Source organism: Nannobrachium achirus (assembly GCF_963921795.1).
Source record: "Nannobrachium achirus genome assembly, chromosome: 24".
Classification (NCBI taxonomy): Eukaryota; Metazoa; Chordata; class Actinopteri; order Myctophiformes; family Myctophidae; genus Nannobrachium; species Nannobrachium achirus.
This window is the reverse complement of record NC_137831.1, coordinates 19,367,822-19,390,418: the sequence shown is the minus strand read 5'-3', so window position 1 is coordinate 19,390,418 and position 22,597 is coordinate 19,367,822. Positions and strand designations below refer to the sequence as shown.

Sequence of the window (22,597 nt, the reverse complement as noted above, 5' to 3'; positions counted from 1 at the left end):
AACAAAAAGCATAACCATAAAGTGTCTTTCTCCAGTTCTGTCAGCTATGGAGGCAACCCATTTGGAGCCCTGATATTGGCTGATAAATGGAAACATCCAAAAGGGAATGCAATGCCAGCCAGTTGCACGAAAACCGGTTTTGACATCTCGATAATGTAGATTCCTGACAACAGTCATTCAGTCAAGTTTGACTCGGGTTTTCCCCCTATTTCAATCCAAAGAAACAGACATGGAAGTCCATTGATAAAACTAAACACTGGTCTGTGGTCTAAACAAGGACATTGGAGGACAATTGATCGCTCGGTAGCTTGGATAAGGCTATAGCCTATAAGTAACTAAATTATAAACTGAATTGGTCTCTGTGGCATATGAGGATATACTTTGCTCTGGCATTGATATTGGATATTCTGTAGGTACAATGCAGTGGTGTAAATACTAAGTACATTTACTCAAGTACTGTAGGCTTAGGCCTACTTGAGTACAATTTTGAGGTATAGGTACTTTCACATTACTGGATTATTTCCAATACTTTCACTTCTGCTCCACAAAATTACTTCACATTTATTCGAAAACAGTCAAGTTACTTTGCTTTTACTTATTAAAACTTACATTAACCACATCAGCCCTATATATTTTGGTCATTTGAAAATAGATCTCACAAAGCCCACGTACAATGCCATGCAATGTGTAGATCTGCAATTTTCAAAAGTTTTTTATACATTTGAAAACTTGAATCTAATGAGTTGTAGACTACTTTTACTTTTGGTACTTTAAAGTGCATTTTGTGTCAATACTTTTGTACTTTTAACTCAGAGAGTATCTCAACATTGCAGTATTGATACACAAATTACACATTGCAGTATTGATACTTAAAAAAAAACATTTACTAAACATTTGAGTACTTTTTCCACCACTGTTTATTTATTGTACAATGTTATTTCATTACAATTAAGCCCCCCCCCCCTCAAGCCAGGCATCGCGTCACGTGACAGAGTGACGTCACAACCAAACAGAAAGTCCTCCACACAGAGTTTTGTTGTTTAGCAGGTTCACCAACCGTTGTGGTGACGAGCTGTAGTTTTGGATATTTGTGCCACCACCAACTGTGGGACTTGTCTGCATACAGTAGTGAGTGAATGTCTTTTTCGGTTGACATTGAAATTAATTATTCTTGCGTAGACTGCGTTAAAAAAGGGAATTAGCTGCTGATTAGCTAGCGGTACCGTTACGTACCAAGCTAACGTTAGCTCCTTCCTTGTCCCGTGTTGTGGTTTTAAAGATGGCCACACACGTCTTTATTCTTTACCTCTGTGTTTCATTCGTTTCTAAGTCAGTGCTTCTCGAACCTTTTCATGTCTGGGACCTCCAAATTGACACTTGTTAGCCCGCAGACCTCCATTCGAAAAGATATGCCAGGGACCCCCATAAGAGATGATTTTCATGGCTCTAGCAGTGGCCATTTTTATTTCAAGGACCCCCAGTTTGACATGCATAAACCCCAGTTTGACATGCTACGGACCCCCATTTATTTACTGCTATTCCTATCATGTGAGACCCCAATTTATATTTAACTCAGAGTGTACAAATCATGTACATACCCTTAAGGGTCCATTTGGTTCCATTTGCACACTGTGAGTTACAGACCCATAAGGGTCCATTTGGTTCCTAAACCAAACTATCATGTAGGGGTCCCTGGAACTCCCTCAAGGACCACTGGGGGTTCCTGAACCCCACATTTCGAGAACCAATGTTCAAACTTACTTGCATGTGGGGGGCACGGTGTCGCAGTCGGTAGCGCTGTCGCATCACAGCTAGAAGGTCCTGGGTTCGATTCCCGCTGGGGGCGTGTTCTCTCCTCTGCGTCAAAGGCACCCACACCCTAGGCGGGGGTTGGCGAAAGGGCTTTTCTATGTGGAGTTTGCATGTTCTCCCCGTGTCTCCTAGGGTAGGTACCCTCACAAAAAAAGAAAACATGCAGTAATCCTGGTCTGGTTGGTTGGAATACCATGTTCCTTCTACACGCTTTGTCCAACCGGGGAAGCTCCTCCCTGTCAGGTGATAAGAAGCGACCTGAAGGAAGCATGAGCCCAGTTCGGGGCCCTCCCCAGGTTGGCAGAGGGAGAGCAGTGCCCAGGATTACAGCTTTGGCAATCGGCACTGGGTGAAAAATGGGTTACAAAATCGTAGGATAAAAAAATCACTTGCCTCTCTGTTCTGTTGTCTTCTCCAGAGGCAGCTGATCGATCCCGCTGCAGCGTATCATGAGGCCATGGAGGAGCGGAAGCTGAAGAGAAAGAGCCCCAGGCCCTCCACCGCCCCAGCAGGTGCGACCACCGGCTCCTCTGGCCGCAAGACCGGCACTTCCACCGGGGGACGCCACGTCGGCTACAGCCACAACACGGGGACCAATTCAAGGACCAAGAGCAGGAGGTGTTTGCAGGACAGCTAATTACACACACAGCACATGTTTTAATGCTCTATTTCCCAAACAGTGGGTCGGGACCTATGTGTGGGGTCACGGACACATTTTTATGGGGTCCCTTAATTTTTAGTTTTTAATCATTATTTCAAAACATTTTCTAAAATCAATACCCAAAAAGTTAAGATTTTCATGAAGAAAATTCAATGATTTAAATTAGTAATAAGTAAGTAATAAGTAATTTAATTAATAAATACAATATTTTTTCCATAAATTAGTAGTGAAAACAGTCAATCTGCAAGCTCACAACGCTGCGCGAAGCGACGCGTTGTGAGCTTGTAGATCTGCTGTTTTCACGAGTTTGGGTCCCAGGCAAATGTCTCATTTCTCTTTTGGGTCTTGAGCTAAAAAAGTTTGGGAACCACTGCTCTATTAAATGACACTTACAAGGAATCAAACATAACACACACTTGGGTAAACAACATGAACACCTAGGCTTCGAATGCTATCAACCCATTGAATGGGAATTTATCACGTCTTTTCAGACAATTGAATGGTGCAGTAGGCGTGATACTGAGCTACCAGTAGCTTGTTGTCACCATTCAATGCGTTGATGGCAAGTTTTTGTCATCATTCAGTGGGTTGACAAAAGTCGGGGAAATGGAGATTTACGATTCTGGCCTGTATCATTTCTCCAGGGGAGTCAGAGATAAAGCCAGGACCCAAACGGGTTCTGGTCGTAGGGCGAACCAGAACCAGACAGCACCCGCCCCCATCCAGCACTCCTTTCTGACTGACGTGTCTGACGTGCAGGAGATGGAAAATGGTCTGCTTGGTCTCCTCGAAGACTTCCACTCAGGGAAATTGCAGGCCTTTGGTGAGCCGTACATTTATATTAGCTCTGGTCCATAGCATTGGAAGCAGTTCTCCTTAATGCCATGTCACCAATGAGCCCTTGCGCTCACAGCCGCGGTAGCCCAGGCTGGCTGCTCAGCCTCTCGTCTGTAGTAAAAAAAAAAAATACACTTTCGCTTCTCACCAAAACAAAGGCAGTTCTAAGATGTTGAAAGCCTACCTTTGTGGAAACACATGGGGGGACCCCCACCTGACTTCTAAAATACACCTTTCTTTTGGCCAGAATTTCTAGCTACTCCACACCGGCCTTTACAGATCTTGTCTATAGAAAATCCCATTGACCCTCACCAGATTTTGCCTTCCGGTAAACCATTCTGGCTAAAATGGGTATTTTAGACGTGAGGTGGGGGCTTAGTGTGTTCCCACTAAGGAAAGCCGTTTTTGTTTTGTAGTAGAGTGAAATTGTAGAGTAGTGAAACTGTATTTTTTATTTTTACTACATACGAGAAGGTGCGCTGCCTTTCCTGTGGCAGAATGGATCATCGGTGACATAGCGTTAAGAAGAGCTCCTTATAATGTTATGGACCAGAGCTACATTTATTTGGGACCATGGAACACTTAACCACAAAGCAAAACAACAGAATACTTATTTTATAAATGATCAGTCAGTCAGTCATGCAAACAACAGTCATGATTGTTTCAATGTTATAATCAGTTTGTGCTCTTAGATGTGAAATTGTATGCTGGCTACTGACAGAACTCTTCATGTTTTATTACCTGGTGTTTCTCCTGTTTTTTTATTCAATTAATCAATCAATCTTGCCAAATCACAAGACAATAAAGCAGGTTAAGACCATACTCTAGGCTGCAGAGAGCCGACATTTACCCCACGAGCGAGCGATTGTTGACGATGACAAGGAGCACAGGACGAAACCTTGCAAAACCCAGAAAAGGCATCCATTAGCAATCAGCAACGCCTTTAGCAACATTATCACTCGGTAGGAGTGTTTGTGTACCGCAGACTCAGTAAGACTACAAATAGTAACAATTAAAAAATGGACAAACGAATAAGCAATAGCTCCAGGATTCTGGTGTGTTGAACTTGAAACGGACGCACAACTCCTTTTGGAAGTCACTGTCTCCATCACAAATACACATTTGCTATCAAAAATGTAAATGGCACATGTCCGCACATGATCGACATGATTATTTGAGTAATCGATAAGAAAATAAATAAGTGATGGTTGCAGGCAGCCATAGTAGGAAGCCATCTGCCTCGCCCGTCTGGGTTGAGGGAGAGTGGATGGGACATAAAAATGCGCATCAACAAAATCCCTAATAGTCTGCAGCCATACTTCATGTAAACTCTCGATCCGTAGTCGAATCCTTGGAAGCCTTTCAGGATGAGACAAGAATGTACACAGAGGAGAGAAGAGAGACCGTGTTAACTACATTTCACCTTGTGTTATTGTCATGTCACTATAAGTCTAGCCTAATCTGGGACAACTTTCATTCCTTTCAATAGGTAACGAATGCTCCATTGACCAGATGGAGCAGGTCAGAGAGATGCAGGAGAAACTGGCACGTTTGCACTTTGACATGTACGGTGAGGTAGATGAACTGCCCGAGGATCAGAGGAAAGCAGCCCGTGACACCAACATGGACAAACTGTTGCTCAATGTAAGACTCCCAGCACTCCTGCCTATATTTCAATGTCTCTTAATAGTACAGAATGATAATTTTATCCATACACAACTAGCTTCAACCAACCTACAGAATGATAATTTTATCCATACACAACTAGCTTCAACCAACCTATTTATGTAATTTCTTTAGCCGCATATATACTGGTATTGTAGTGTAAATAAACACAGCTTTTGTTGGCAATGTATATTATTGTTTGTATTATTAAAAAAGACATGTCTTTCTCTTCACAGCTGGAGGATCTAAGTTCTTCAATGTATCCTTTTATTAACATTTGTATTCGTCCTTAAACCATCATAGTGTGTTCTCACACCATAAGAATGAATTACGTATGACTTATTTGTTGGTATGAGGGGCTGTAGTTAGTATAGTATATACCGTAGCACCCCTGCCATACAGAGAAAGTCTTAAGCCCCTATATGATTCTTTAGGACTATTGGTTCTTCAGTTTATTTTAGGCACCTATATTGGTTCTACATAGCACCATTTGCTTATATAGCACCTAGTCTCTGAAGCCAGACAACTATTCCACAATCTTAGAATGCAACATAAATAGCATGTAACTAGTCTGTCACCAATGACCAATGATTCCTTGACTGTTTACCTCTATAGTCAGAAGCTGAACTTGGCAGACAGCCAAGAGAGGACTGCCAGCCAAGAGAGGACTGCCAGTGTGTGAATACTTAATTTCTCTCTCTCTCTCTCTCTCTCTCTCTCTCTCTCTCTCTCTCTCTCTCTTGATGTTTTTTCCTTCCCTCTTACCACCCCCTACCTCGAGGGTTTTCTGGGGTGGCGTTAGAACAATTATGGCAACGTTCTCCAGTATTGTACCACTTTCTCACTGCCAGTACCACTTGAAAGAAATACGATATTATTGATCTGATGCACAAATTCTGACATCTAACAACATTGATTTGGACCATACATACTTCTGGTACCATTCAACAAGAAATGTATGAGATGAATAGATCTTTCTCCATTAGAGACCATTAATTGTAAACCAACTGTATCGACTTACAATATCGTGGAAGTTCTCCAGACACAGCCTTGTAATGGCTGATTACCTGATACCAGTATTGATGTAACTCTGTCGTGTGGTTGCATAATTGATTTGTTACATTTAAATACAACACACACACATTGCATATAGTACCTAATCTATCAGGATATCGCAATAAAGTCACATTACTTATTTCCATTGTGGTCCTGTAGACCTGGCTGGGAGGCAGTCAGCAATAGGGTAGGTAGCCTGTAAGCAAATCATAGCACATTATAAAATCAACATGTTCCATAGATTACACAAAACTAACTTATGCATTCTCAGATATTTTACTCGGGAGCTATATAACTATATTGTTTGTGCTTTTTCTTTAAGACCTCTCAGAATGAACAGATTTAATTACATATGGTCACATTTAAAGTTTACATTGGAGACAGAAAAACACCAAAGGACAATCTCATCTTAGTTCTAGGTTTTGCCATATCAGACTACCTTTTTAAGTGCTTGGTTGTGAGTAAATTAACCACAAACTTACTCCTTGTATTATTTTCAGCAGCTTATGGAGTTCCACTTTGTTTTGTCTATATCATATAGACAAATATATATATAACATATTAATCGAAATGGAAATAACACCAACTTCTGTTAATATAGTGCAAAAAAATTGAGTTATGGAATATGGATCAAGTTATGTGCCTGCTGTCAAGTATAGCCTTATGTCGATGTAGTAACCGCATGTGAAACATTTCTTAGGGTTCCTACAATCACGAACAAAAGTGGAGGTTGTATAATCTGTGCTATCTAGGCCAGGAATTGATCAAAAAAGGTGCAGTGAATGTTACAGTGTCAGTGTGTAATGTAGTTTGGTTACTACATCTACTGTAGATAGCGTTTTGAAAGATTCAAAATGAATTTCCTGATAACAATTAAAATATGCTTATCATAGCTAGCCAAAAATAAGACCTATGATAATCATAAAAGCTAGGGGGAAGTCCCACTCAAACATGTTTGATGGTATTAAAGCTTAACGAGTATTGCATTATTTGTTTTGGAAAGATGAGTAGGGAACCTGATTTGAAATTGTGCATGTAACTCCCTGTCAGTGGCCTGATTGTGATATCACCTGCAAGACTTGTGTTTGTCTAGTGTTGAATGTATTTGCACATGTCCATGCAAGCTGTGTAACACACTGCACATATCCTGTGTGTCCCTTTTGCCATGGAAGACTTAATCATCCAAATGTTGACATCACAACCATGCCTTACCTTTGATTTTAGATGCATTGTTTGAGATTATATATCTTAAATTACTTTGTGTATAGTTTAAAATGTTACCTTTAATGACTTACTTTTTGTATGGCAATAATAATGTTTGACGCTGCTTTGATTATAAATCAATTTCTTCTTTTTTCTTTTCTTTTTATCTGTGTAATTGTTTTGATTGCAGGATATTAGTGTTTGATGAGGGTTTTATTGTAATTGGGATGTTTGGTGATTTTAATTTGATTTACTTGAAAAATAACACAATAAACGTGTTCTTCTGTGAATATCAGTGTCTATTCCTTTGTTTTGAATTGATTGAAGAATTTATTAGAAGGTTGCATAGGAAAAAGTACAGTTTCATGACAGTACTAAATCACTGTTACAAGGTCAACTAAAAAGAGATCCTTGCTTTTCGGCTTATTTACACAGGAACCACTTTATGTATCTTAATATCAGTCAGTGTGAAAATAATATGAAGACCACAGGTTTCGTGTGAGGAAAAAAAAGAAAGAATGTCAACGTGTGTGTTCCTCTGTTGATATGTTTCTAAGGTTACCTGGTCTGGAGACGAGCAGACCGCATTCCGATACAGTGCTATGCTATCCTATGCCACTAGAAGAACGCTAGACTGGTGATGAGCTGACAGACAACAGCTCATTGGGTGGAAACATATTGCAGAGTTTTCTGTACGGTTCTTTCCAAATTCGGAGCGATGGAGAAGAGCCTGAAGTCTGCGGATAGCACGTCAACTCCTCATTCCGTGAAGAGATGGCAACTTCACAGCACGGACTACGAGTACGAACCCCGGTCACCGTCCCAAGGGACCGCCGACACCCGCTTCAGTGCCTGGACGCCTCTGGTTAACAAACCGTCCAACCAACAGGTAATCAATTCAATTCACACCCCCTAACTCTATGGAATAATAATAGCCTAGTAAGCCTACCATCTGACCCTCACCCTGTGTAGTTTTAATTGAGCAGCTCTGCCGCAACATTTAATTAAAAACCGCAAGATGGCGCTATTGTTCAAGCTAATAACGGTATGGTGTTATAACCCAGGTCCAGAGACCTAACCCTGGTCCAGACCAGGGCTAGGGCTAGTCCTTTTAGTGGTTCTCAAACTTGAATGTCAAGGTCCCAATAAATAACTGAGAGGGACTCCATTTGATACCATTCGTAGTTCATACTCTCTCCTCGGGAGAGAAGAGAACCATTGGAGTCCCACTCCCCTATACTAGTTTTATAACAATGAGAGAGACTAGCAGAGATATGTCTGATTTAGATAATTAGATCTCACGTGTTTGCTACTAATGTACTTGTATGAAAGGGTTTGTATTGTTTGATTGTTTGCTAGTTGTTTGAGGAGCGGATGAACCTGGTGCTCCATTGGTTCGACCTGTGGACTGACAGACAGAGGAAACATCTTATGCACACTTTGCTCACACGATGCACCAAGTCACAGCTCAGGTGAGACATTCCCTTTTACTTTATTAGGAGAATAACATAGGGTTTGATTAAGTTTGCATGCATGAAAAGTACAGAACAGTGCAGTGTAGTGATACATACAAGTCAACTAAATTTTAAACCACAAGAAAGCTAAATGGTTTGTTTAAATTGGGGTCCTTTTATACTCAATTCATATCATTGAAATTAAAAATAATTGTATTTACACAATTGACAGAATATAAGGAAAGTGACCAATTTTCAGACATTAACGATGCAATAAAAATAATCTCTGACTCCCCCTTGTGGCAATACATGATCTGATGGCCAATAAGTTAAATTGGAAATGATGACAAAGAAAGGAGCTAAAATAACTGGAATGCTATATACCTGAAGTTGATAAATTGGTTATCTCTCCTGATTGGCTGAAATTTGGCAAACCACCTGAAAATGTATTTTCTAAAGAGCTTGAGAGACAGGGAGACAAACAGCAATATGATTGCTTTCACAAAAACCCCTTTGTTTTAAACCAGCTTTAACTTAATCATTTGAGATAATAGTTTTAACTCAGATAATTGCCTTGGATTCACTTGGTCAGTTTTTTCATGCAAGAGCATGTCCTGATGTTTAACTTTTATTATTGTTGACATTGTTGAGTGTTGGAAAGGTTATATTATACTTTTGAAAGGGCTTTGCAACTGTGGTTGTATGAATACAATTGCTATTCTTCAGATACTTATTTAAATGCATAAAAGCTTGTAGATCTGCTATTTTCAGAGCGCAACACCCGAGTGCAACCAAACATAAAATAAAATGTCAATGACATATTTTAGATCTACTCTACTGGATCTCTTCTCCACTAGCCCCTCCCTAACATTTTGGTCTAGTTTGTATTTGTTGACAAAATTGTCAATATATTTACTCTCGGTTTCACTTTCAGTCACCATAGCTTAGTTTTTATTTCCTTTTTTATCCAGTTTTAGTCATTGAAAATAGCTAGTAGACAAACATTTTTCGCCAGAGTTTTAGTCCACGAAATAACAGTGACCTCCTGAACAGGTATTGCAGGGACAGGCTCATGGAGACGGTTCCAGTGACGCGTGTGGACTTCACCACGTTGCTGCCACGCTTTCTCTCTCTGTATGTGATGTCCTTCCTGACCCCACGTGACCTCTGCTCTGCAGCCCAGGTCAGCTGGCACTGGAGGGTCCTGGCCGAGCAGGTAAGAGGCCAAAGGTCAGAGGCTTGGGGCCAAATAAACAAAAACATCAGCTTAAATTAGGAACTTGAGGTTTACGTAATTTTAAAAATGATTCAAACTAGTGAAAACAGCCGATCTACAAGCACACAACGCCTCGCACCGCGAGGCGTTGTGTGCTTGTAGATCTGCTGTTTTCACTACTTTTGTGCGACAGCCTTGTATGATGAAGCAGGGCTTTGCTTTGCGAAAAAATGTACAAATTTGAAACTTGGAGATACGAGGTTTCTGCCCGACAGTGACGATTTACTTTGTTGGCCGCCCAGCCCCCAAAATGGACATGGCCGACATTTTATTTTAATTTTTTTCCTAATGGCCGGCCGGGAATGAACCGGGGGTTCATTCAACAGGGGGTCAGGGACCCCTGTGGGGTCCTCAGAGTTACTACAGGGCGTCCTCCAAATCTTTGAGGGATAGGTTTTTTTTCTCCTTTTTTATATTAACCACTTGAACTCTAGGGTCCATATTCTGAGATCCGCTATTTTCGGTAAAGAGCTTTGGTGTAGAGGGGAAAAAGAGCAGACAGAGTGAAAGAGTGAAAGGTCAAATTTATTAAGTATTGACGGTTCAAGTGGTTAAATATCTGAAAACACAAATTGACATGAATCCAAAATACACTGATGATCGTGCTGTCAAACAATGAAACTATGGAATCTCTGAAAAGGTTTTGGGGGTTCCTGCTTCATCTCTCTTTGAACTAAGGGGTCCTTGGCCTGAAAACGTTCAAGACCCCATGTTTACGTTTTTTGGACCCTAATCAGGCTTGAAACAGGAATTGGGATATAAAGTATAACATCACTGGCACAATTAGGTTAAATCTACCTGTGGTTTACATAGATTGTGTGAGTCAAAAGTCTGTATCGAGAGGCTTTGTAACCACCTGAATTCATACCTGGGTCTCCTTCATGGGAAACTAAGCATGTTATCAGCCTATTAAGCTTCTGAGATTTAGGAACGGATTACTCCGCTACTGGATTTCCCTTTTTCTCTCTTGACCCTTTCTACGTCTTTGCCAAAGGGTGTTGGTGTTGTGTATGATATCATGTGTAAAAGGGGTGCAACAGTTAATTGATTTAATCAATTATGAAACAAGTTGTGCTATGTTTTGCGAGCTATAAAACACGGTGCTATGTGTTGTGAGCTTGTAGATTCTTGCTGTTTTTGTGCTACACCTTGTACGACTAGTATACAGCGGCATAACTGATTAGTCAGAGTAATTGATTGAGTTGAATACAATAAAAAAAAACATCAATTCATTGAAAAACATGGTCGATTATCATCTCAATTATTTGTCAAAAAAGTAATCGTTGAGGGTATAATGGCTTAAGAAGATCATGATCATACCTCCAGCCTCATTTATTGAATCTTTTTCTCTGTGTGACCCAGTGTTGATTTCGTCGACTAAAACTATGACGAAAAATGTCTGTCGACTGCTTTTTTTTTCACTGACGAAAACTAAATAAAAACAAAATAAAAACTAAGCTGTGATGACTAAAACTAAGACTAAATATATTGACAATTTCGTCAACAAAATAAAAACTAGACTAAAACGTTAGGGAGGGACTAGTGGAGGAGAAAGTCATTTCATGTATGGTTGCTCTCAGGTGTTGCTTGTTGAAAATAGCAGATCTACAAGCTCACAACGCTTCGCAGCGCGACGCGTTGTGAGCTTGTAGATCGCCTATTTTCAGCATGCAACCAAGTGTAAAATCAGTCATTACGATGCCATCAAGGCCTGCCAAAATACATTTTAGTTGACTAAATCAACTGTAGATTTAGTCAACTAAAATCTCATGATATTTATTCGACTAAAATGAGACTAAAACTAAAACCTTTCTGGAGACTAAATTATGACTAAAACTAAATGAGATTTTATTCAAAAGACTATGACTAAAACTAAATCAAAATTTGCTGTCAAAAACAACACTGGTGACTGTGACCTCTTTCATTGTTCTCAACCTTCTGTCTCCCTTCCATCCCTGCCTGGAGGACTGTCTGTGGGCCGGCCGCTGCGTCCGTAGGGGCTGGTTCTTGCCCTACAGCCCGGGAGACAAGGAGCGCGGAGCCTGGAAGACACACTATGTCTCCTGCGTGTCCACCCTGGACTGGCTCACTCCCCGGGAGGCCGCGGAGCAGTACGGCACCCTCAACCAGCCCAGTGTGAGCGTGAGTGAGGAGGAGGAGGAGAGGAGGAAGGAGAGGATGATCAGACAGTGCATCCGAGAGAGACTGCAGGAGGAGAAAAGTGAGATATGGTCTCTAGCTGCCCAATATTTGATTTTGATTTTCTGGGGTTACCTGCATTTCACTGGAATTGAGTCTCCTACATATCAGTGGTTCCCAAACGTTTCAGGTCGAGACCCAAAAGAGAGATTAGACGACTGCCCGGGACCCAAACTAGTGAATCTACAAACACACAAAACGTTGCTACGCGCTGTGTTGCAAGCTTGTAGATCAGCTATTTTCACTACTTCTTAATATCTAACTATTAATTTATGGGATACTGAGTACTGATGTTACAGGCTGGCCTGGACATGGAACACCATATAGGGGCATAAGCGGGTGAAACAGTGCCCAAATTTCTGACATCACTGATACCAAATTTTGAGATGATTGACATCACTGATACTGTCTGGGTTCTCCACCATTACTTCTGAGACTCCTACATTAAACCCCTCATATACACTTTTGAAATATGTATATTTATTTAAATGTAGGAAAATAAAATTATTTTTACTGGAGTCGTGGCCCATAAAAATTGGTTTGTGACCCACAAATGTGTCCCGACACACTGTCTGGGAAACAGTGTCCTACATTAGGTGCTGTTTTCCTGTAGAAATGCAGCATACCCAGGGCCCCATGTCCATCTTTGTTGATCTTCCAGGACTGTCTCTGAGAACCAGGAGAGCCTGGGGTAGCAACAGCCAACAAGGAGCAACGAGGAGCGGCTGCACCCAGAGACAGGCGTCTGGATCCAGGGAGACGTTTAGCTTCAAACCTTCCCTCTCCTGGCCTCCAGGGGAGGGTCTCTCCTCTTCAAGTCTCTGTCTGAGCAGGGAGCAGACCGGACCTGCTCTGGCCTGGCAGAAAGCCTGGCCCTCCAGTTCACCCAGGTTATTGTCTGAGCAGACCGGACACACAGCTCTGTTTTGATAAACACATTTTATGTCCTATACCAGTGGTTCTCAACCTTTTCAGGCCGCGACCCCCCAAATAATCATAATTTAACTGGGGACAACCCCCGCCCTACGAGCATTAAGAGTTGAGGCATTACATTTTGTATAATCTCTCGAGACAGCCTCAAGAGTCGCTACGCTTTTCTTCACAGAAAAGGGACAAGTGGGCGGTCCCTTTTCGTGACGATGGCTAGCCAGAATGCATTTTGTATAACACCGTTCTATTGTGAAAATAGCAGATCTACATGCTCACAGTAGATTGGCTATTTTCACAATTTCTGCCTCTAATATTTGACAATTTGGACAATGTTTAATTTGACATTTTAGAGGTATTAAAAAGTCCTTAAATTGTCACTAGAAATATTCAGATACCCTCTATACACTTAAACTTGATGTTGGTTTGTTTACTGTTGAGTGGGAAAACAATGTTGCACATCATCTGGGGACCCCCCAAAATAATTTGGGGACACCCCCTGGGGTTGAGAACCACTGTCCAATCCTAACCATGCACTGAGCATCTTGCCCTCCTGTACACATGTTCTGTTCTAGTGAGCGAGGGAGAACGGATGTCAGCCCACTGGCGGCCTTCACTCACAGGCTGTCACCTCAAAGGGACGCCCGCCCCACGCCTCGTCCCCGTCGTACTCTCCTACTGCTACTCTCCAACAGGATTCCCGCCTATGAGGTGAGAGAAAAGTGGACGGGCGCCGTTGTTATTCGCGCCATTGAAAAGTGTTCTGAAATGGGACTAATCAACAACAATGTGGGCAAGGGTGAGTGAGGACGTGTTAGGTTGGAAATTAGTACAAATGGAAATTAACCACTTACTGTAGGACCTTTCTTATACTTTAGCACATGGGTCCTCAACAGGGGTTCCGGGACCCCTAGGGGGTCCTCAGAGTTACTACAGGGGGTCCTCCAAATCTTTGAGTGATAGAAACGTATTTTTCTTCTTTTTTATATTAACCACTTGAACCCTAGTGTCCATATTCTGAGAACTTTAGCCAAAAATCGCAGATCTACAAGCTCACAACGCCTCGCACTGCGAGGCGTTGTGACTGCGTTGTGACTTGTGAGCTTGTAGATTGGCTATTTTTGGCAAAGAGCTTTGGTGTAGAGGGGAAAAAGAGCAGACTAAGTACAGAGTAAAAGGTAAAGTGTATTAAGTATTGATGATTCAAGTGGTTAAATATCTGAGAACACAAATTGACATCCAAAATACACTGATGATTGTGCTGTCAAACGATGAAACTATATGGAATCTATGAAAAGGTTGTGGGGGTCCGTGCTTCATCTATTTCTCAACTAAGGGGTCCTTAGCCTGAAAACTTCGAAGACCCTGCTTAAGCATTTGATGGTGTACCGCTTCGAAAATAGATGATCTACAAAGCTTGCATCGCGCTCCTAGATCATCTATCTCTCTTTTCAAAGGAGCTATAGTCAACTTTTTCTTGAAAAACAGACCCTAAAATAAAAATAATGTTTCAAAAATATTTTATAAAAACGATTAAGCTTCATATATGTGTTTCTATTCAAAAATGACCACAAAAAAAGCATAAAATAATCATTTTGGCCATTGTCAGACTGACTTTGTTTATATCCCTCTTCTATTCTTTTATATGGATTGATAAGGGATATAAACAAAGTCGGTCTGACCATGGCCAAAATGATTATTTTATCATTATTTTACGCTTTTTGTAGTCATTTTTTTTAATAGAAACACACATTAATATGAAGCTTAATCTTTTTTATAAAATATTTTTGAAACATTATTTTTATTTTAGCGTCCGTTTTTCAAGAAAAAGTTGACTATAGCCCCTTTAAGAAAACTTTAACTTTAATGATGTACTCACCATAAGGCCACCAGGTTGAAAGTGGTTAATGTTCTGGAAGTTATAAATCCTGCGTATTTTAACAAAATATCAATTAACAGTCTCTCCCTCTCCCTCTCTCTCTCTCTCTCTCTCTCTCTCTCTCTCTCTCTCTCTCTCTCTCTCTCTCTCTCTCTCTCTCTCTCTCTCTCACTCCCTCACTCTGTAGTTGGTGTTGAGTGGCGTGAAAGTGGAGGTGTTGGTGGTGCTGTATGATGACAGAGGAACCCTGCCAGCTCTGTTAGGCCAGGTGGAGAGGGCTCTCGATGGGCAGAGCATCCGGAGGCTTGGCCTTTTGGCTCCAGGTGGAACAGAAGAGGTCAGATTGCTTCAGAGTAAGAAATACTTAAATAAATGTGTAGCTAAACACAGTAGTTAAAGGCTATTATTTGTATTTGAAAAGCAATAACACACAGGTTAGTAGATTTTGAAGAAGTGACACAATATGGTCCAGGACATATTTCCCTTTGTGGTCCTCATATACAACGCAAATCAAGACGGATCACAATAAAAGGACGAGTGGTTCCATTCCCTGCGTGGCTCAATGGCACTAAAACAGCAAGGGTAGGGTACTCATGCCATTTCTCATATATTCCTGTATTTATGTGTGTCTGAAGTATGGGTTGGCTACAGGGGGCAGTGGGTGCACATGACATTATTGTGTGTAAAACCATGCATCGCCGGAGCCAAACCTAAAAGTGACCACATACCTCAGCATGTGGATGTGGTTGGTGGAGCAGTGTGGCAGGGACAATTCCCTATACCGCCCTCTTTAACCAGCCCTAAGATCCAGCTCTTGTCCTCTGTTCGGAGCCGTGGCCATGCAGAATCTCCCTAGTTCTGTCTCCTCCACCAGGTCTTTGAGGGCTTTCCCCAGCTTTGAGACTGTGATCCCAAGAGACTTCAGGAACTGCTGAGTGGATGTTGCAGTGTAGCCTCTATAGCAGGGGTGCCCAAAAGGTAGATTGTGATCTACCAGTAGATCACCAAGGGTGTGCAGGTAGACCACATGACATGCCTCTAAAAATATATAATTAAAATATGAAAAGAATATGCCAATATGACATCGAGAAGGGCCTGTCAGCTCCCTTCATGGCTTCTAAAGTAGGCAAACCTCCAACGCAATACTTTTTTCAAGTGTCAGTAGCATTACAAAGAACCCCAAAACCTACCACTTCCATACAGAATGGGATGAAGACATTCCCCCCAGTATTTCCCATTTATTTCCCCCTTACAGTAAGTGTGTTTGTCTACAATGTAAGGCCAGTGCTGCTATTCCAAAGCCCCCCTCAGGCCCTCAGCTAAAACATTTTGGATGGGTAGATCATGTTGAGCTAGTCGTTTTAAAAGTAGATCTCATGTCAAAAATGTGTGGGCACCCCTGCTCTAAAGCCACCTACCTGAATTAGGTTAATTACGTGAATCAGCCAGCTCTGTACTTTTCCTCCTTCCTAGAAGGCAGCCTTCATTGCCTCTTCCCACAGAACAGTCAATTCAGCCATAATGACTGTCTTAGTAGAGGTTGACCAGAGCGTGATGTTTAGCAGTAGGGAGGTTGTGGTAATCTCTTGTGGGAACCTCAGCCAGGGGCGTCACAAGGGCGACCGGGTATTTCCCGGTGAATCTGTGCGCAAAGGTGGGGGCCGATGGGCAAGGAGGGTTGCGAGCTTATGAGAAACAACTAAAATAAGACCTTAAAACCTGGTGAAAACAGTTGCGTGCATTAGCGGAAGATGGCGGTAAAGGAAATCATTTAATGGAAAACATTAAATTAACTTCTGAAAAGCCTAACACGGCCTTAAAACATGGCAAAAACAGTTGTGTGCATTAGCGCAAGATTAGATGAGGATAAAGGAAATCATTTAATGGAAAACATTAAATTAACTTCTGAAAAGGCTTCTAAGCCTACACTAATAGCCTACTAAAAACTAGTGAACCGCGATCTTGCCACACGTGAATAATTGTGGTTGTAAACAATAACACAGACAATATAAATCCTTAGTCTAGTTGTGGGAAGAAATGGATTTCATCATGGCCCCAAATAACGTTTAAATATCTTGCAATTGGCGACGGGGTCTCTTACTAAATCGGCAAGATTACATTACATAACATAATACATAAAAGCTAAGCTATCACCTCTCCATCATCAGCAATAGTCAGTGGTGCATGTCCCCCACACTCCCAAGCCCCCACCGTTGCGCACAGATTCACCGGGAAATACCCGGTCGCGTCACAAGGGGGAGGAAAGTGGGACTGAGTTACTAGGGCCCAAGGTGGAGGGGCCCTATACTAGTAACTTTAGCTATTGAAAAATAGCAGATCTACAAGCTCACAGCGCGGCACCGAGTGCCGCGCTGCGAGCTTGTAGATCTACTATTTTTGAAAAGTCATGAAAATGTGTGCAAGTCTTTGAATATATGTATTTTTTTTACTTTGTAACTCAAATTTTGCTTCTGGGGGGGGGGGGGGGGGTCCCTGGAACTAAATATTTTGAGATGGAGGTCCATGGCCAAATACATATCATCTTGGGGGTCCTCGACATGAAAAGGTTTGAGCACCACTGACTTGGAAACATAGGTTTCTTGCACACATTTTCAAAAAGAATTCAAAAATAGCAGATCTACAAGCTTGCAGCGCGGCACTCGCGCTGTGAGCTTGTATATCTGCTATTTTTCAATATTTAACATTCATGGGGGGCCCTTAGTGAATCATTGTACCCAGGGCCCAGAATTTGGTGTGACGGCCCTGACCTCAGCTGGCAGTCGAGGTCAGCTCTCATGTTCCGCTCGCCTCTGGGTGACAGGAGGGACCACAGCGTCATGCAGTTGCTGCTCTGCGCCACGCCCCCGTTGCCTGACAAACTGCATCAGCCCGCTGTGATGCTGTTCATGGGCTGGCCCTGTTCGCTTCCAGTCTGCGTGCCTCCAGGATTTTGGCTAGCTTGTACAGGACCCCGCCGTGGCGCCATCCATCCTGGCCCTGTGTCAGTGCTGTCTTGAATCCAGAAAAGCTCGGGTTCTGGGAGTCGCAGAGTCTGAGGCGTGCCAGATAGGGCTGTCACTATTATTACATAATCGTCTAATCGTGATTATTTGACATTATCGCAATTATTTTGTCATAATCGTCATAATCGTGAATGTTGAAACATGACCGAAATAGTGGAAATAGCAGATCTACAAGCTCACAACGCGTCGCATCGCGGCGCGTTGTGAGCTTGTAGATCGGCTATTTCCACTATCAAAGTTATTTTTTAAGTAGTGAGTTGTCAAATATGTCAGTAATTTCTTTGTATATTTAGATTATGTGTCATATCTACCATGTACAACTTCAAAGCCTAAAAGCCAAACAGAAATGTAATTATCAACGACAAAAACACAATTAAATTGTTAATCGCCAATTATTTGAGTGACAATTAATCGTCATGTAAAATGTCATATCGTGACAGCCCTAGTGCCAGAGGTGCATGTTCCAGGGATGGGGAAGAGTATCGTACATGGCCCTGATAAGGAAACCCAGGCTGGCTCAGGGTATCCTCCCCATGCTCCCATGTTTAGCAGGAAAATAATTGCTGAAACGGTTCGACTCTTTGTTTTGGATTATTGTGCCTCCCAGGTTGTCCACCTCCCTGGTTGCCATTGGCTCACAGTCTTGTGATCTCATAACTTTTAAAACACCTCATCCTCTCCCCTTCCACCTGACAGGATGCAGCCTATCTGAGACGACTGCGTTGAACCCTGACTTCAGGGAATTCTGGGAAAACCTGTGCGGCTGGATCACACCATCTGAGGAGGGAGGAGGGGTGGACGTTTTTTCCCCTCTGTCTGCCTCTGGTCAGTGGGCATGCAAAGGCTCATTCATGTGTTTCATCAAGCTCTTATGGGGATCCTTTAATAAACATAAGCATACACAAAATGTAACATTAATGGGACTGTGAATCTTGATTCTCTTTCTGTTGTTCTCTCTCTTGCTGCGTCCTCCTCCAGCATCAGGAGTGGCACTCATTCAGACACTATCTACTCTAAGTGGACTAGAAGTGTGTTCTCCCATGGGGCTGGCCACTGGAAGCTTCCAGAACAGTGAGTCCTTCATGCAGTATCCATTGCACTCAAGCCTTGGTCAAACCTGAATTTGAAACTAAAGTGAAATTGCCATTTCTCACTGAAATCTAGCTAGAGCCTGAAAAGGCATTATAATTGAATACTACTACAAACTTAGTACAGTAGTAACAGCATTTCTGTACACTGCAAACTGTGCTGAGGGTCAATTTTCTAAAATGAACACTCAATATCGCATTGTACTGTATTCTCAAACAGGATCCTGAACCCAAACCACAAAAGCCCAACCCGATCCTCAAGCCCTTGGCACATTGGGACATAATAATGTCTTCCGTTTCAGAAGGGTTGGGATGAAGAATGTAGTTTCACATTCATGCTTGCAATGAGCCTCCCTGCTTTTCTCATCAACTCAGAGAGTGTAAAAACGAACCCGCACGGGGTCCATTTGGATTCATTTCTACACGTTGAGTTAAAGCAGTGGTTCTCAACTTGTGGTTCGGAACCACCAGGGGGGTCCCCACATTATTTTGGGGGGGGTCCCCAGATGATGAACTTAATGTGCAACATTGTTTTCTCTCTCAACAGTAAACAAACCAACATAAAGTTTAAGTGTATAGACTGGGTGTCTGCACATTTCTTAAGTGACAATTTAAGGACTTTTTCATACCACTAAAACGACAAATTAAACAGAAATTGTTAAAATAGCAGATATACATGCTCACAACGTTTTGCGTTGCGAGCCGTTGTGAGCAAGTAGACTGTAGATCTGCTATTTTCACAAAAGAACCGTGTTATACAAAATGTAATGCCTCAACTCTTAGTGCGTGTCAGGGTAGGGGGGGTCCCCACTCCCCAGTTAAAATATGATTATTTTTGCGGCCTGAAAAGGGTTGAGAACCACTGAGTTAAAGGAATACTGGGGATTTTACTATGCGACTATCTCTCCCCCCTGGCCCAGTCCTGAGCGAGTGGTCGAATGGCAACGCGCGCGGCGGAGCGCTGAGTCGGCGCGTGGACGAGGGGGAGGAGGCAGCGCCCCCTGCTGGGCGGTATGTGTGTGAGAGCGTGTTGCAGGGCTGGTGCAGACAGGCCCACTGGATGGAGGAGGCTCTGGGGGACATGAGGCGCTTCCTGGGGCCGCGGCTGCACAGACTGAGCCTCGAGGCCAGGGGCCGTGCTCTGGGTGGGTTTCATGTACAGTATGCATGCATGCACACACGCACGCACGCACGCACGCACGCACGCACGCACGCACGCACGCACGCACACACACACACACACACACACACACACACACACACACACACACACACACAATCTTTTGCTCTATCTCTTGTTTTGTCTCTTGTTTTATGGTGTGTTTTTCAGGCATATATACCCGTAATTGCCGGACTATTAGCCGCGGCTTTTTTCCCATGTTTTGGACCCTGCGGCTTATACAACGGTGCGGCTTATATAGAGATTTTTACAGCTAACGGACAGTTATTCCGTTTTACAATGGTCTTTAACAAGGATTTATATATAGATTTTTACAGCTAACGGCCACCAGGGGCACTCTAGCGGGAAGCAGGAAGGACACCTGCGGTTTATAGTCCAGTGCGGCTTATATAATGTAAACATTAGTTTTTTGTTCTAAATTTAGCTGGTGCGGCTTATATTTAGGTGCGGCTTATAGTCCAGCAATTACGGTACATGAAAGGGGGCTTGAGCCTCTGCCCTTTTATCCGTCTGTAATGCTTTTACTGAAAATAGCAGACCTCCATCTCACAACGTGTCGCAGTCACAGCTTGGAGGGCTGCTATTTTCAATATACTCACCAAAGGGCCCTTTTAGAAATTTCAGCCCCTGCCTCTCTAACATTCTCTGCACGTCCCTGGTGTTTTTTGATTCTCTGTGAAGCACTATGAACTCTGTTTCGAAAGGTGCCAATAAGGCTGTAAATAAGGCTTTATAATTAATATATGTATACATTCAAATACATATTATGAAAACGCACAGACACATGAGGTACATAATGAGTTGAATTCCTGCAAGCATCCATTTTTTTTACAATTTGACACATGCAGGCTTACAGTACATGCTCTTGAGTAAAAGGTTGCACACTCAGCCACTCGCTGTCTCTCCATATCCCTTATCAGGTCACTTCCTGTGGGACCAGATGTGTCTAGAGGAGCTGTGTTTGTCTAAAGAGCTGACAGAAACTCTGGTTGAAGGTCTGACACTCATCACCACGCAGGGAGAGGTAAGCACTAGACCAATCACAGCAGGCCTCCCGCAGTTAAGAGCCCAGTATCAGCATTCAGTGATGACACTCTGATGAAGATGATGAAATGTGTGTTGGTGTGATGTGGCCATTCTGGCAAACAATGCTTTTTTTTATTTATTTAACCGAGGACAAGTTTTGGAATGCTACCATTTCTGCATTTGGTGTGGATTTTCTTTTAGCAGTGTTTCCTAACCAGTAGGGTTCAACCCTAGCCTAGTAAACGACCAACTTCCGTTCTCCAGGAGAAACAAATGAAATGGTTTCCGGAAGAGGGCGGGTACGAGGCTAGTTCAACCCCTGGGTTGTACAAGAATGGCAAGCAGAAAAAACTAAAAAGGTAGACCTTTATTATTATTAATCTTAATGATCTCATGGGGAAGATTCAGTTTCACCCAGCTGATAGCTGTTGAGTCTACAAGATCATAGCATGCTTAGACATAACTGGGACATACAGTAGGTAATCTCTCTCTTCTCCCCAATGTCTTCCCCCTGATATGGTCAAGGCAGGTGCATGGCTGCCCACCTTAGTCTGGTTCTGCTCCAGGTTTTTTCCGCTAAAGAGGACTTGTTCCTTGCCAATGTTGCCTCCAAGGGTGTCACACCAAATTCTACAAGGATTCATTGTCTGGGAACGCATTATTGCGCATTATTTTGTGCTTTAACTATTGAAAAATAGAAGACATACAAGGCCCCTCCACCTTGGCCCCTAGTAACTCAGTCCCACTTTCCCCCCCTTGTGACGCCCCTGGTTGCCACATGCTTGGGGGAAACCCTTATGTCTCTGCTGTATTTGTAAAATGTCTTGCCAAATTGCTTCTGATTTGGTGCTATAATAATACGTATTTGATTAGAATTTAATTGAAAAGGTGGAGAACCACTGGTTTCCAGTTTACCCCAGCACTGGTTTTCCATTTGTTTGCCTAAGCTGAATCAGCTGCAAGATGACCACCATGTCACCTTGTTAGTTAGCAAGTGACTGAGGTCCCCCACGGGTCTATACTTGTTTTGCCCTTTTTTTCTTCTATACAATGCTCTTTGCTGAAAATAGCCAATATACGAGCTTGGTAGTGCAATTCATTGTGAGCTTGTAGATCTGCTGTTTTTGCAGAATATTGCCTGTTGACATTCCCAGAAATTAGAAATGCTAGTGTTCATAAGGTCAATAACCTTTCACAGTTCTTGTGTTCTCATGCCTCCTCAGATGAGACCGTTGGAGTTCCTCTCTGTCTTCCTGAAAAGACAGAGTGGGGAGAAGGAGGGACGAGGGGCCGATGCCAGGGAGAAGAAGG

At 42.5% G+C, this 22,597-nt stretch overlaps 2 protein-coding genes across 2 annotated transcripts in view; both read left to right on the top strand.

Moving 5' to 3' along the window:
• The first annotated feature begins 1,001 nt into the window (after positions 1-1,001).
• Positions 1,002-7,524, top strand: ccdc28a (coiled-coil domain containing 28A). The gene is made up of 6 exons (XM_080720323.1): positions 1,002-1,128; positions 2,231-2,430; positions 3,118-3,296; positions 4,800-4,954; positions 5,212-5,234; positions 5,591-7,524. Exons 2-6 carry the CDS (start codon positions 2,270-2,272, stop codon positions 5,655-5,657), a joined length of 585 nt encoding a protein of 194 aa, XP_080576449.1. The 5' UTR covers positions 1,002-1,128; positions 2,231-2,269; the 3' UTR covers positions 5,658-7,524.
• Positions 7,525-7,952: 428 nt separating this feature from the next.
• The window catches only part of ect2l (epithelial cell transforming 2 like), a gene marked incomplete at both ends in the record, with an annotated part of 27,595 nt that continues 12,950 nt past the window's right edge, over positions 7,953-22,597 (top strand). The window contains 12 exons of the mRNA XM_080720390.1: positions 7,953-8,123; positions 8,594-8,706; positions 9,742-9,904; positions 11,930-12,185; positions 12,825-13,053; positions 13,666-13,801; positions 15,157-15,322; positions 18,689-18,817; positions 18,971-19,063; positions 20,001-20,225; positions 21,181-21,284; positions 22,510-22,597. The exon at positions 22,510-22,597 is cut by the window's right edge and continues 80 nt beyond it. Of these exons, the coding sequence (XP_080576516.1) occupies positions 7,953-8,123; positions 8,594-8,706; positions 9,742-9,904; positions 11,930-12,185; positions 12,825-13,053; positions 13,666-13,801; positions 15,157-15,322; positions 18,689-18,817; positions 18,971-19,063; positions 20,001-20,225; positions 21,181-21,284; positions 22,510-22,597 (1,873 nt within the window). The remainder of the gene's footprint in view (positions 8,124-8,593; positions 8,707-9,741; positions 9,905-11,929; positions 12,186-12,824; positions 13,054-13,665; positions 13,802-15,156; positions 15,323-18,688; positions 18,818-18,970; positions 19,064-20,000; positions 20,226-21,180; positions 21,285-22,509) is intronic.

Coding starts and splice junctions, on each gene's coding strand:
- ccdc28a (XM_080720323.1), top strand. CDS start 2,270: ATGGAGGAGCGGAAGCTGAAGAGAAAGAGCCCCAGGCCCTCCACCGCC. Junction 4,955..5,211: donor TGGACAAACTGTTGCTCAAT/GTAAGACTCCCA, acceptor TTCTCTTCACAG/CTGGAGGATCTAAGTTCTTC. Junction 5,235..5,590: donor GAGGATCTAAGTTCTTCAAT/GTATCCTTTTAT, acceptor TTACCTCTATAG/TCAGAAGCTGAACTTGGCAG.